Source organism: Eptatretus burgeri, chromosome 8, assembly GCF_056783735.1.
Source record: "Eptatretus burgeri isolate ZD-2024b chromosome 8, Ebu_testis_v1, whole genome shotgun sequence".
Lineage (NCBI taxonomy): Eukaryota > Metazoa > Chordata > Myxini > Myxiniformes > Myxinidae > Eptatretus > Eptatretus burgeri.
In genome coordinates this window covers 96,227,371-96,242,743 of record NC_140968.1, presented here as the reverse complement: position 1 = coordinate 96,242,743, position 15,373 = coordinate 96,227,371, and the positions used below count along the sequence as shown (strand labels likewise).

The 15,373-nt window shown below is 40.4% G+C and overlaps 1 protein-coding gene across 1 annotated transcript in view; it reads left to right on the top strand.

Moving 5' to 3' along the window:
- The window catches only part of LOC147022328 (chitin synthase chs-2-like), a gene marked incomplete at its 5' end in the record, with an annotated part of 284,439 nt that overhangs the window by 32,022 nt on the left and 237,044 nt on the right, over positions 1 to 15,373 (top strand). Inside the window, one exon of the mRNA XM_085890495.1 lies at positions 5,162 to 5,222. Coding sequence (XP_085746621.1) covers positions 5,162 to 5,222 — 61 coding nt within the window. The remainder of the gene's footprint in view (positions 1 to 5,161; positions 5,223 to 15,373) is intronic.

Below are 15,373 nucleotides of genomic sequence, written 5' to 3'. Positions count from 1 at the left end.
GGGCCCTCGAGGTGCTGAATGAGGAGTCGGAGCCGTTGGGATTACGGGTTTCTTGGGTCAAAACTAAGATCCAGGCTTTCGGTGACATCTTGGATGCTGCTGTCCTGTCTGTGTCTGTTTGTGGTGAGGATGTTGAGGTCGTGGAGAGATTCACTTACCTTGGCAGTGATATTCATGTCTCTGCTGGCTGCGAGTCAGAGGTCAATAGACGTCTGGGTCGGGCCTGGGGAGTCATGGATTCACTGGATCATGGGGTGTGGCGCTGCCGGTACCTGTGCGGGAGGACGAAAGTCCGAGTCTTCAGGTCCTTGGTACTTCCAGTCTTGCTCTATGGGTGCGAGACTTGGACTTTGACCAAGGATCTGAGACAGAGACTTAATTCCTTTGGTACCAGGTCTCTTCGGAGAATCCTTGGCTATCGCTGGTCGGATTTTGTGTCCAACGAGCGGTTGCTGAGAGAGACTCGGATGAGATTTGTTACCTGCATAGTCCGTGAGCGTCAGTTGCGGCTGTATGGACATGTGGCTCGTTTTCCTGATGCTGATCCTGCTCACCAGATTCTCTCAGCGAGGGAGTCTCATGAGTGGAGGAGGCCAGTGGTTCGACCACGTGCCTCATGGTTGCAACAGGTTGACCATCATCTCAAGGAGATGGGGATGGGCCTGGCATCTGCCTCGGGGATGGCCAGATGGAGGCCACTGGAGTACCGGCGGAAAGTGGACGCAGCGACGTGCTGTTCTGGCACATGCTCCCATACCTGACCTGACCTGACATCCACCATTTCTTGGGTGTGTGTGTGTGCGAACGTTTGTCCGTGGGACCGTCTAATAAGTAGGAAATTGTTAAGTGCTTTTTGTGCTGTAAATCTTTGCATTGCATTTTGTATAGTCGGAATAGTTCTGCTCTTACGTGTTTCCCTTGTTCCCCATTATTATTAATAAATACCCAATTGTTAAATGCTTTCAGCTCGTCGCGTCGATTCTTTCATTGACTAAGCATTTCGTGTGTTGGGAGTTAGAAAGCCGTTGGTTTGCCGTAAAAGGGGGACATTTGGACCGACGGTTCTCGGCTATTAAGCCGCTCAGAATCTCTCACGGGACAAGCTCGCCTCGGCGGTTTGTTCCGTACGAGTTCCGTCGAGGGTGGAATACCCCGGTTGTTGGATCACGTGGGTATTTAGGTACATTGAAGATTGGCAATCGACCCTACCCCACGTGATCTGCCCATTGGCGTATTTCAGTTCTTGGACAAGGACCCGTCGACTCGGACTTATCCGGGCGGCGATCTATATTTCGGGTGATCGGTCGGGCCGACTCGACTTGCGGCTCCGTCAGAGCGGTCGGTTGGTGGCCGACCCCGGCACCGTAAAAATATGTATAAATGTACTTCTAAGGTGAATGTGGACAAGTGATACTTAGTTGAAAGTACAAATGTACTTCTGAGGTGAATGTGGACAAAGTGATACTTACTTGCCGTACAGCACTTGGAGACAATTGGGAGGGAGCTGTTTACAATAATTATCGATTAATTCATTAATTGCATAATTTAATATAAATAATCATCGTAAAATAATTTCTTTACCAATTGGCTAGTTGCATACCGAAACCACTACTGTTTCATCTGAATCTGTAACTTTTTATTTTTTTGAAAATTAATTAATTAATCGAAAAATGAATAATCAATTAAATAATCGATCAATCAAAAATACCCTTTAGGGCCAAATCACTTGTTCACTATCATGTCCAAATATCAGCTTCTTTGCTCAAAAGGTGCCTTGGCCATTGCTGAGATGAGAAAGAAAACAAATAAGGAATTAATAAATGAATGGTCATTGATTAATCAAAAATTTTAAAATAACAGTTTTCGCCAAAGCACATCTTCACTTTTTCCTCCAAATTTCTGCTTCCTAGCTCAAAGGATGTCTGAGATATAGCCCAGACAAAGAAGAAAGAAAACAACAGGACAAACGGAGTAAAAACTGAGTACTCCCTTCCTTCTGCGCCCAGAGATGACGTCACGCATCGCCTGGGTATGGAATTGGGAAGGAGCGGTGTACAAAAATTTAAACTTTTATGTTTGCTTGGTCTCCCGGACCACAGGACTGGAAAGGTGTACAGTTGATGGCTGCTTTTATGGGTTAACAATATGTGTATGTATATATCCATCAGGAATAAGTTAATTGGTCTGGGGTCGTTTATTATCATATATCCTTTCCGAATATCTCGTGGGATTGTGAGATGGACAGGTGACTGTAATGGGTGGGGAGGGGGCTTGAAGGTTTGAAGTTAATTGCATGAAGAGCTAAATATTCCACTATTTCAATGAGGTAATGAATAAATATGTGATGACAATATAACAGTTTATTCTTTTCCTTTGAAAACGGGAATATTGGGGGAGGAGGGTGTAATATGTGGGTGAGGACTTTGAGTGGTGAGGTGGTTTGAAGACGCGTTTCAATCTTATGGTGTTCATACCATGTTGGTGTTCACTGCTATATGAAGGCAAAGATGCCTCAGGCATCCATTCCCTTAGTTGGTGATATATGTACAAGTTCTATAATACAAGATTTATGTATAATTTGTTGGTGATGTATACACAAGACGGGTGACCATAACAGTTGGGGAGGTTTTTTGAAGGTTTGGAGTGGGAAGAGGATTGATGCCTCAGGGTTGAGAGGGGGTCAGGTGAGTTCTTGGTTTTGGGAGGTGGACGTTGGAGATTTGGGATTTCAGAGAGGGGTGCGGTGGGAGTTGAGGGTTTGAAATGGAATTTGCATTCCGTGGAATTTGCATTCCGTAGAATTTCCACAGGTCCCTGCTAGTAATTTATTTATTTTTACTTCCGCCACCAAAGGTGTATGGAGGTTATGTTTTCACCCCTCTCTGTTTGTGTGGTTCTTGCGAAATCAAAGATTTGAAGATTCACAAATACAGTACGATATATATTGGTTTCGTTGGTCTGGTCTGTTATTCTGTCTGTTGGTCTGTGTCTGTCTCTTTGTCTGTTTGTCATTTGCCTACAGGTCACATTTTTAGGTCATCTCTACCGAGATGACCTAATAAAGCAAGACCATATGTCCGTACATCCGTACATCCGTACGTCCGTCCGTCCGTCCGTCCGTACGTCGGTCAACAATTTTTCGTTCCGATCTTGATGAAACGTAGTATATGGGTAGAGGTCGATGAGTGTTGCACAACGATATAACTTTTGTCCGGGTTCAAGGTCAGGGATGAGGTCACGAGGTCACGTAAGTTATAAAAATCACCATTTTCAAAACCTATCTCGTCTGCCATTCTACAAGATATTCGGCAACTGTTTATTGATTATGATAGTAAAAAATATTATCTTGTATCTAACTGGACAGATTTTTGAATTTCCTTTCCGTTTGATCGTCACATGATCTGGAAGATGGCCAAAACCGCCGATGCGATTCGCAAAGAAGGAAGGAAGGAGAAATGAAATATAAATATAAAACACATTTTTAGCCTTTTATATTTATACATTTTCCGCCGAAGGTGCAAAAGTTTCAAAACCCGAAATGTAAACGTCGGTATTTATTTTCAAAATATAATTTCGTGTGTGCGCGCCAAAATGCCGAGTCATCTTTAACCAAACTGCGCAGTAGAACTGCGCAGTAGTCCGGTCATGGCGTCTGAGCAGTGGCCAGCGTGGTTCAGATTTACTGTGGTTTCGGGGGCGAAGGTGTTGTTAAGAAGTATGTCGGCGGTATAAATTCGAGTGACTGTATTGGTGATTTCATCACGCAACATCTTGACAACGAATATTCTGGCCGAACGATTGCATCAATTCAGTGCATCAGCAGGGATAATTCGCAGGCTCCTCTCGATCGTGCCGATATCTAACATAATCACCGGCGGACATAGGGCTGCAGGCTGTGGGGCGAGGCCACGGATCCCGGATCCCGGATGAGGGGATAAGTGATAAATTATGCTACATGCTTCGGGGTTTCTGATTAATATATGAATGAGTACATTCCATAATTAATGAATTAATAATTAATGAATCTGGCATACAAAATGTTTTTTCATACCTGACATGTTACTTTGTGCAGTGTCAATAAACTTCTGTGGAATTAATAATTAATGAATTTGCGAGCTCTAACGATTTTTCAAACCTCAATATCTCACGTAATACTTTGACCAATTTTCATTCTGAAAGTTGCATTATAATCAGTGAAGAATAATCTACAGGATTATCATAATCTCCGAGAGCTCAGCCTATTTTTTCGTTTTTTTTCTACAACCGGAAGTGAAATGTCCCCAGAGAGTGGACGGACCGGAAAACCACGTATTGCACTTACTGGTGATTCTGATGTGTTAATCCGGGTACAAAATGAACAATACATATTTATTAATTATGTCATGAGTAGTATTATCCTAGTGTATCTCTGTGAACTATTTCAACCTAAACGGTTAGTTTGGACTGTTTCGCGGTTACCTGAACTGAAAATTGAGAACTTGTGGTATTACAGAGATGACCGTCACCCCCACACGGGGGTAATTTTTATTCGATCTTCACAAAACTTCACCAACTGGAAGATTTGGTGAGAAGCTGGAAGCCTATTGTTTTTGAGGCCAATAGGTCAAAAGTCAAGGTCACAAATCATCAATTTTCAACCAATTTACTTGATATCTACTTGTATACTGTATATAAAACTAAAAAACATGGCTGGACAGTAAACCCTCGTTGATGTGAAGTCTTGGTCGACCCCTGCGAGTATGTCTATTAATTACTTATTATTTGACCTTGACTACATCTATTAATTACTGATTATTGGAACATACGTTTTGGACATGTAGACCTTTAGACCATTTTATATCTTATACCTTTTAAGACTATTTTGGCCCATAGGACCCCTAAGGCTACTTATACCCTTTAGACCTTGAAGATCCTTAAAACCGCAAAGACTCCTTACCAATAGGACCCTCAAGAACCGCTTAGACCCTTTATAACCCGAAGACCCTCTAGACCCCATTAGAACACTTAGTCGTCTAACATCCCAATAGACAATGTTAGACCTTCTGCAATAGCATTTGATGGTCACCAGTCATCATAAGGCCCCCCATTGATGAATCGCATCAGTACTAAGCGAAGAGGGTACAAAATGAAATTCATTCATTTTCTCTTTCTTTTTTTCAAGCTCTGCTCTGGTTAGTGTCAAAGAGAAAAATCCACGTTGGTAAAGAGAAAAGCCCCGCATGGTAAGGAGAAAATGGTGCCCGTGACAACAATTTCACTCCATTTTTATCAGATGGGATATTTTTGTGATTTTCAAGATATCAAATTTATACTTGCATACCTTATTTGTACATATGTGTAGTATATGTGTATAAAATCTGGTCAAAACTAGGACACTCGGTGGAGTGCATACCTCCCCCCCCCCACCCCCTCGGTAATGCCTGATCCACGAAAACATATCTGGCCCAATACATTTTGGAAATATCCGTAGTTTTTTTTGAGCCCCATCTCTCAATAGTGAAGAATCATTTTAAAAATTCTAGTAATCCAATTCGGATTCGGATCTTCACCAAAATTGAAGCAATTCTTCCTTGTCACACACCGAACCTGTGCACAAAATTTCATCCGGATCTGTCCATAACTTTTTGAGATATCCTGTACAAAGACAAACAAGAAGAAGACATTGTGGCAAACACGATGCTTGCAAAATCCATAAAGCAAATTTGACCTCAAAAATAATTGGTGGTTGAATTCAATGACCAAATATGCAAATCCTCTTCAAATTTCAAGTCAATTGGATGAAAATTGGCAATTTTAGAATTTGGCCTGTGTTGACCTTTTGGCCAATGTGGACCTCAAAAATAATTGGTGGTTGAATTCAGTGACCTGAAATATAAATCCTCTTCAAATTTCAAGTCAATCGGATGGAAATTGATGATTTTAGAAATACCACCTTAGTTGACCTTTTGGTCGACGTTGACCTTAAAAATAATTGGCTAGTTGAATTCAGTGACCTGAAATATAAATCCTCTTCAAATTTCAAGTCAATTGGATGAAAATTGAATTTAGATATCTCACCTAAGATGTTGACCTTTTGACCTCAAACACAATAGGTTTCTTCCTTATGACAAACTCTACCATGTGGTGAAGTTTCATGAATATCAGTTTAAAATTGTGACTTGGAGGCAACAAACAGACAACCAAACAGACAGACAGAATAACAAAATCGACTAATCAATACACTTGAAAAATCTTCGATTGTGCACGTAACAAATAAACAGAAAGGGATGAAAACATAACCTTCTTCAATACCCCCACCACCAGTGGTGAGGATAATCAATCAAAGGTCAAGATCATTGCCATCCAAAATATGTAAACACCTATTAGGTGGTAATTATAAAATGAATCAATCAAATTTATGCACAACATTCCATCATATAAAACACTTAAGTCAAATTTTCCAAATTACCAAGTTGCTGTTTCCATGGCAACTATTGTTTATTTGGATTTTTGCAAGTATCTTGCGATGCACAACATCTTTCTTGTTTGTTTGTCTGTGAGCAGACTATCTCAAATTGTGGATTAATTTGGACAAAATTTGGTGGGCAGGTTGGATATGTGATGAGGACTAACTGATTTCATTTTGGTGAAGATTATGGATACTATAATTTCAGTGATTATTATTATTTTATTTTTTTCACCAAGGAGAGATCGGGTCAAAAACGATGTATTTTTGAGGTGTTTCAAGGACTTTCACTTCAAACTGTTCTTACTTGGCCATTTCACTTCAGGAATGCTTGATGTTTTCTTGATTCAAGGCTTCTCCAAACCAATCAAAAGGTTTTCTTGTTGCTACAACACTATCTTAAGTATAATTTCAAAATGCATAACTGTAAAGTTAAAATTGCGTTTACAAAAATGTTTGTGCCTCATGATGAAACCTCATCTCTATAGTGGGTTAACAGGATTGCCTCGTGGTACGTTCACTCGCCTCCAAGCTGTCTAGCGTCGGTTTCAATCCTGACCCAGCTAGAAACTCAGTCTGATGTTTCTCTGGCAGGGTGATTTATCAATGTGTCTCTCAGATGGACGTTAAATGGGCTTTACAGTTCGGGTTAATAAATTTGTATTAATATTTCCACCACCGAAGGTGGATTGAGGTGTACACCCCTGTCTGTCTGTCTGTTACTTTCAAAATCGAAGATTCACAAATACAGTATGGTATGTTGGTTCCATTGATCTGGTCTGTTATTTTGGCTGTTTGTTGCAGGATGGATGTCTGCCAACATTTGTTGGTGGACGTTAAAGATCCCATGTTCTCCTTTGTGAAAAGTAGGTGAGCTATCACTGGCACCGTGAACAAATTCCAAATTCCTTCCCTAACCAGCAGAGGGCACTGCATCAATGGCACAGTCACGCTCTCAGCCAATGATGCTACCCCACAGCCTGGTGCTGCATACAAAGAAAGAATAATTTATTTATTTTTTTCCTTTTTTTTTGTACTCATTATTTTCCTGACCCCTTAGAAAGCATCACCAAGAGCTTAAAAGAACAGAAAAAATGCTTAAAATCTTGATTTGAATCTTTTATTTTTTTTCTATGGTTTTTATCTCATCATCTGTCCATCACCTGCCAAGGTATGGATGAGTCCAAAACTTCCAAGTAAAATCCAACGCGTACCTCGCCAAACTACACCGATCAAGCTCAGGCCCCCCTAACAAACGGACGCCAACGTTGTCAGACGGAATAAAAACCCGTCATTCTTGTTACAAAAACAGCTAAAATTGATGAAAAAGCGACCGAAATTGAAACCAACACAGTAATTACGGTCGCAATAGCAGATATAATGGAAACCAACATGTTCATTCTACACACAAGAACGGTCGTGACAGAAACAAAAACGGACAATCCCGAAATAGATTGGCGGGGAACGGAAGCAACATCGGTTATTTCCGTCGCAAAACGTTCGAGAGTGAAACAAAAGCGGTTCATTCCGGTTACTGGAGTGCCAACAAGATGGCGGATGCAGTAGAACGACCTGTTACAGTATGTAAATTTTTAGTGCTTGTGCCTCGAACATAAATGTAATATAGATAATATATAGTGGGTAGTACCTGATGTAGTTTTAACAATTTATTAAACCGAATTTTGTTGTGATGATAATGTTTGGTTTGCCTGTATTTCGAGCCCCCGAGTGAAGGATCGCTAGTTGTGTATGCCCAGTTCAACATAGGGGATCGTGTATGGGATCTTTTTACAGTTTTTACTTCATATTAACTTTGTTATTTTATTGGAATTTGCAATTTATTATTACTATCAAATTTTACCTCTTGCAAATATAAACAACCAATCATCACTGATCGCTGCAGCACGGGGGCACGAATTTCACGAAATGTCAGCCACACATTAAGTCAAGAGGGAGCATTTATCGCTGCTTGTATAATATCCCGTACCACAAACGGGTTTTCATTAACACACATGATATATTCAAGGCAGACTACGTTAAAGTTAACTTACCATAACTTCAAGAACTTTTCAAGCCGCCATGTTTCCCACGTTATGGTAACCGGAATCAATCGCTTTCGCTTCGGTCTCCGCCGTTTCGCGACGGAAATAACCAATCTTGCTTCCATTCCCCACCGTTCTATTTCGGGATTGACCGTTCTTGTGTCCATCACGACCGTTCTTGCTTGTAGAATAAACGTGTTGGTTTCGGTTATATTTGCTATTGCGAGCGTAATTACTCTGTTGGTTTCAATTTCGGCCGCTTTTTCATCAATTTTAGCCTTTTTTGTAACAAGAATGACGGGTTTTCATTCCATCTGACAATGTTGGCGTCCATTTGTTAGGGGGGCCTGAAGCTGTGCAATGCTTAAAAATTGACTTTTACTAGTTTAGTTCCAACATTTTAATGGTTGGTTTAGCTGTCAATAGTGCCCTCTGGGCATAGACCCGTTTGTGACATTAAGAGATCTGTTTAACCTTAATTCTACTAACAGGAGTCTTTTTTGGACCCCAGGCTTACATTTTGATGTGTTATTTCTATATTAGTTTAACAATTTATTTCATGTTTTATTAGTTTGTTTTCTGATATGTGATGTTTTAAGATCGTACCTTGCTGCACAGAGTTGCAAGCAAATCCTTTTTGGGGTCCCAAAAGACCCCAGTTGTTTTTGTTCAATTTTTTTTCATACATGATTTCTTCATATGCTATTGGTATTGAGGAATTCCAACAAATTTTTGCTTGTTTACTTTATCACAAAAACATCATCCAATCAAAATATGTTTCCTCATTGATGTGAATGAAACTTCAGTTGATTGAATGAAATTTGGTGCTTCTTAGTTGGGATCATAAAAGACTCCAGTTGGTTTGTTAATTTTATATTTCATTTTTATTTTATTTTTGTTGTTGACATTTATAGTTTGTTGACTTTATCAATAAAATAGCATGTTTAGTCATTGATGGGAAACTTTGGCAGATTTAGTGAAATTGAATGGTTTCGAGTTGAGGTTCGAAAAGATCCTAGTTGTAAGATTAGGTCATAAAATATGTTGGTTGGACTTGGGTTAAAGTGGAGATATTTCCACAAAGTGAGACTTTATCATGGAACACACTGTAAACTTGAAAAAAACATAAGGATATACAGTAACCATATTTAGTGTTGTTGGACCATACAGTAATGTTTTTGTTTGTTGTGCTATAAAATGCAGCAAAAATAGAAATATATATTTCTTTCATTAATTATGTGCAAGAGCTTATTGGTTATTCCCTCCATTCACAGGTGTTGTTTTTCATTTATATGTTGACTGCTTTTGACATTTACATGTGGTACATGTTTGGGAGCCTCAGTGGTGCCAGTTTCTGTCTGTGCTGTCACTGATTCACTAACAAGCGATGAAACCATTCTGTTAGTTGAGGGGTATGTGGCATTGGGATTCTCATGTATGTATGTATGTATGTATGTATGTATGTATGTATGTATGTATGTATGTATGTATGTATGTATGTATGAGCGTCTTTACAGCTGTGGGAGAACTCTGAGAAGGGTTGGGAATGGCAAAGGGCTTACCTTGGTAGCCTTTCTTGGTTGCTTTATGCAGCTTTCTTCAGCTAGAAGAGTATGGGAGGAGTCAATTTATTTATATAATCCGAACCACCTGGATTTAATTGCTTGAGAGAGAGCCGATTGTTTTTCCCTCCATTTGCAGGTGTGAGATGTGGGTTGTTCTTCGTTTTTCATATATATTTTTACACACACATGCATTGGTTCCTTTTTATATGAAGATGTCGAATCATAATGATACAAAGGTAAACTTTGCACTGTACAAATACACTGCCTAACAGTCACTCAGAAATAATTTGTGAAAACTGTGGTTTAAAATCTCAACCCAGCTCCAAACTGTCACCCGAGTGTTTTGCATGCAAGATGATTCATCATTGTCTGCAGCACCATCCATCAGAAGAGTGTTTTCAACTCGAGGACGAATGTGCTTGGATTGGAGTTGTTTGTAAGTTTTAAAAACTAATCCATCGTATCTTTCGTGAAGAGGAGACTAGTTATGGTTGGGACACTGGCCAAATTCTCAAATTAATGTGCACTTGAACATCAGGCTTGGCCAGCCAGTTCTTGAAAGGCTTGAGCCAGAATCTCTCATACACCCCCCCCCCCCACCTTCTTAACAACCCCACAAGGTGAAAAAATAATTGTGGCCATTAAAGAAGAAGAAGAAAAATAACTTGTGCTCAGTTCTGAAGTCCCAAGATTTATCAACTTCACTGTAGTGAATGCATTGCATACTAACTAAGGATAAAATTATGAATTTGACCATGAGCTAATTATTTCATCACTGAGGCACACTTCTTCACTTTTGTGCAGCACAAGGTTGCAGTCAGGGTAGCATTTTTGTCTGAGGGTGTAGCTGTGTCACTGATGCAATTCCCTCCATTGGTTTGGACAGGAATTTGGGATTTGTTTGTGGTGCCGACGATAGCTCGCCGACTCTTCACAAATGACACAGTGGGATCATTAACATCCACCAAGTAATGCTGGCAGAAGGGACTCCCTTTTAATGCCCATCCAAGGGACAGCACACACACATTGATGAATCACCCTGCCTGTTAAACACCGGGATGACAATTTATAGCTAGGTCGGGATTCAAACCCAGGCTTGATGGCTTAGCAGCAAATGTGCATACCACTCGGCCATCCAGTCAGCACTGAGGGCACTGTGCCAAAGATACACTACCCTTGCACCATATAGCAATAATTTGGTATTTGACCAAGATTCTGATGTACAATGGAACATTATTTCTGAAGTCCACCATAGGACATTTGATGTCCAGTAGCTAACGCTAGCAGACAGGTCACCAGGTTAACATCTGTCCCATCTGTGGTTGCCAGCAGAGCACCTCAAAACAGGTTCTTCTACCTGCTTTTAAATATCACTCAATCAGCTTTTATTTTATCACCACAAGGTGAATACCCTTCATTGTAAGTGTCAGCAAAGAGACTTCCCATGTGCCAGAAGAGGACATACTCTTGTGTATTGAATCTATTGATGGGTTGTTTTTTTATTTTGTTTTAACAACTCAGAGATGGTAACACCTGAACATCATTATGCTGATAAGTATGATCGGATCCTGGACAAACAGCTGCTGCAATATTTCCAAATTGTGGCACAGCCTTAGTCAGACATATGGCACAATACACAAAGCCAATTTCTTGCTGGATATGTTTGAGTAAGCATGGCCTCGAGAGAGACAGGTGACTGGTGACTAAGCTCCTGCACTGAATTCATCCAAGCAGGTGAAATCCTGCCAGAAGGAGTTTGTGAACACAGCATCAGCTTCATCCTTTGATTAATTAGCTCGTGACACAAAACATGCGTGACACAGGAGGTTGAACAGTATAACTGATAGAGGATAAAGTAATAATGTTCTGCTACTTAGCATACCTTGGTTGTTTTGGACTGCTTCAACTGGATGGGTGAACGTGTGACAGTAATTATGACCCCCAAGTGATGTCTCCAAAGCCACTTCCTTTCTTACTCGTATTGTAATCCCTGGACGGTGAAATATGGCCGTGTTTGCTTGCATTTCGTATTTATCTCTCACTACCGCTGTATGCAATCAACCCACCCACTTATGTCTATTATTGATGTGGTGTGCCATTTTTGAACTACAGAAAATAGAAGTCAACACTTGATAGGCATGGCACTATCATTTCGAAATAGTGGGTCTTTAGCAGGTGAGATGATGTTGACATGTTTTACTTGGTATGAAATTCAGCAGACAAATTGAAAGATCTCATTCATGTAATGTTGACAAAGCAAGCACAGGCATGATATGTCCAAATGGTTTCCTCCTGTGTCCAAGCTCCTTGTATATTGTTCAATATATAATTGATAGATTTCTTACAAGAGAGCTCAGAGAACACGTTACTCCATGCAGTGTTTAAGTATATACAATACTTCAATTGTAATAAAATAATGATTGTAAAGATCATTAAAAATAATAATCTGGAAGTGTAGTGCTGCTGAAGCAATCTTGTACATCACCCTTATACACTGTAATAACATGACATTGAGTCACAGTTTAGGAGATGGAGCCTTTATTGATCACCATAGAACGCAGCGTCAATCGGTGTCATACATAGCCATATCGGCGGCCTCTTCTTCACCTTGATACTGTACCCCTTCGTATGCTACGCCCTCTAATGCTATATATCAATGTATAGCATGGTTCTTGGTAGTATTCTGAAGGTGATTTGTGTTCTACAGTGTTTCAGTAGATAATTCAATTTAAATAGAGGTTTAAAGGTGTATAAATAAATTCCAGTTTTTACTGCCATTTTATCCTGAGTCTGTGACATCATCCTGTCGAATACGTTACATTAATACTTCATGCCTGTTGTTTATGTTCTTTTATAACATCCTTAAAAACAGTAAATTTCCTGTTTGGAATGATTTTATATTTTGACTGCCAGGTGGGTAGAAACATTAAAAAAAATTATATATATATATATATATATATATATTGATCTGACTCCTCTCTGTGCATGTGTGATCAGGACAAATTCAGAGCCAAAGTACTGATAAACGGTGAACTTGTCTTCCTATTCATGTTCCAATTAGTGTTCAAAGTATATCATTCAATTTAAATAAGTTGTTACTCGATCATAAACTGATAAGACAGACAGACATACAGACATAAACAAATTGCTTAACCCCGCTTTTCGCATCGCATGCATCAGGCTTCACATCCCCTCCTCCAAAACTCATCCTTTGCCTCCATCCAATATCGTTGCACTTTCTCCAATGGCTTATCCTCTGAACACCTCAGCTGTGGATCAGTGGTCTGGCCACCTCGTAATTGAATCCTGTGAATAATAGTGCTTTGGTAAGCATTTTTGTTTTGGAATCTCTCCCTTGTAGAAAAGTCTGAAATACACCATTTGAATGGTGCTCTATTCTTCCTTTCATATTTGTTGAACAGCCTGCATTTCTGGTTGGTTCATATTTTGCAGGTCATCATTACCAGCCTTATAGTTTTTTATTTTTATTCTTCCTCACTTTAATTTCCAAAATGCACTCTTTTGAGTTTATGATCCTTGTCTCCAATACCATTTTCTCTTTACAGTAATTTCAATGACTTCAATGTGACATACTTTGCACAATTTCAAAATTCGTTTATAACATGAGACAGTGGCATAATGGTTAAAGCATCTGCTTTGAATCTGGGAGGTCACTGATTTGAACTGAGTCATATTAAAAACTTTAAAAATAGAATGTGTTGCTTCCTTGCTTGATGCTCAGCATTGAAAAAGGACAGAGCATGAACAAATAGCCATAGGTTGGCAACCATAGTGCAGGTTTTGATGGGCCTAAAGGCCTTTTCCTGTGTTGAAGTTCTTTGAAAGGAACTCATATTATTAGCCTATTATTATGAATTTTTTTCAAATGTTAAATGAAGTTAATCTCAACTTTGTGATTTCACATGTAATTTTTCTTGTCATCAGTTTTTTCTCAATTGTCCATTTTCCTTGTATCTAATCTGATTTAATGAAGGGGTCCAAAAAAAAAGAAAAAAATTCATTTGTAAGGATGAGACCGACATAGATGTCTCAAGAAAATCTTTTTTGGTGAAGACACTGACTTTTTCCAGGCCCGATGGAAGGGTTTACCCTAATCTACCAGAGTTAGACCCATTTGAGATTGTGTGTGTTCAAATCATCCTAAAATTCCTTGTCACCTTGAATATCGTATATTTATACACATTAGACATCCTAGTTCTTGAAAGGGAATTAGTTCCCAATAGAGTTGGAATATTTAGGGAGTTTGCGAGGAATGTCCTTTGACAGCACATTAGCAGGGACCCGTGGAAATTCCGCATAATATATAATGTGACTTCAAGTCCTTCCTCAACCACTTTCTTTTTGAAATCCTCAACCCCCTACCGTATGCACTACACCGAGTGTCCTTCTAGTTTTGACCAGATTTTATACACTTATACTACACATATGTACAATCTATCTCTCTCTCTCTCTCTCTCTCTCTCTCTCTCTCTCTCTCTCTCTCTCTCTCTCTCTCTCTCTCTCTCTCTCTCTCTCTCTCTCTCTCTCTCTCTCTCTCTCTCTCTCTCTCTCTCTCTCTCTCTCTCTCTCTCTCTCTCTCTCTCTCTCTCTCTCTCTCTCTCTCTCTCTCTCTCTCTCTCTCTCTCTCTCTCTCTCTCTCTCTCTCTCTCTCTCTCTCTCTCTCTCTCTCTCTCTCTCTCTCTCTCTCTCTCTCTCTCTCTCTCTCTCTCTCTCTCTCTCTCTCTCTCTCTCTCTCTCTCTCTCTCTCTCTCTCTCTCTCTCTCTCTCTCTCTCTCTCTCTCTCTCTCTCTCTCTCTCTCTCTCTCTCTCTCTCTCTCTCCGCCCTCTCTCTCTCTCTCCGCCCTCTCTCTCTCTCTCTCCGCCCTCTCTCTCTCTCTCTCTCTCCACCCTCTCTCTCTCTCCACCCTCTCTCTCTCTCTCTCCGCCCTCTCTCTCTCTCTCCGCCCTCTCTCTCTCTCTCCGCCCTCTCTCTCTCTCTCCGCCCTCTCTCTCTCTCTCTCCGCCCTCTCTCTCTCTCTCTCCGCCCTCTCTCTCTCTCTCTCTCCGCCCTCTCTCTCTCTCTCTCTCCGCCCTCTCTCTCTCTCTCCGCCCTCTCTCTCTCTCTCTCTCTCTGCCCTCTCTCTCTCTCTCTCTCTCTCCGCCCTCTCTCTCTCTCTCTCTCTCTCTCTCTCTCTCTCTCTCTCTCTCTCTCTCTCTCTCTCTCTCTCTCTCTCTCTCTCTCTCTCTCTCTCTCTCTCTCTCTCTCTCTCTCTCTCTCTCTCTCTCTCTCTCTCTCTCTCTCTCTCTCTCTCTCTCTCTCT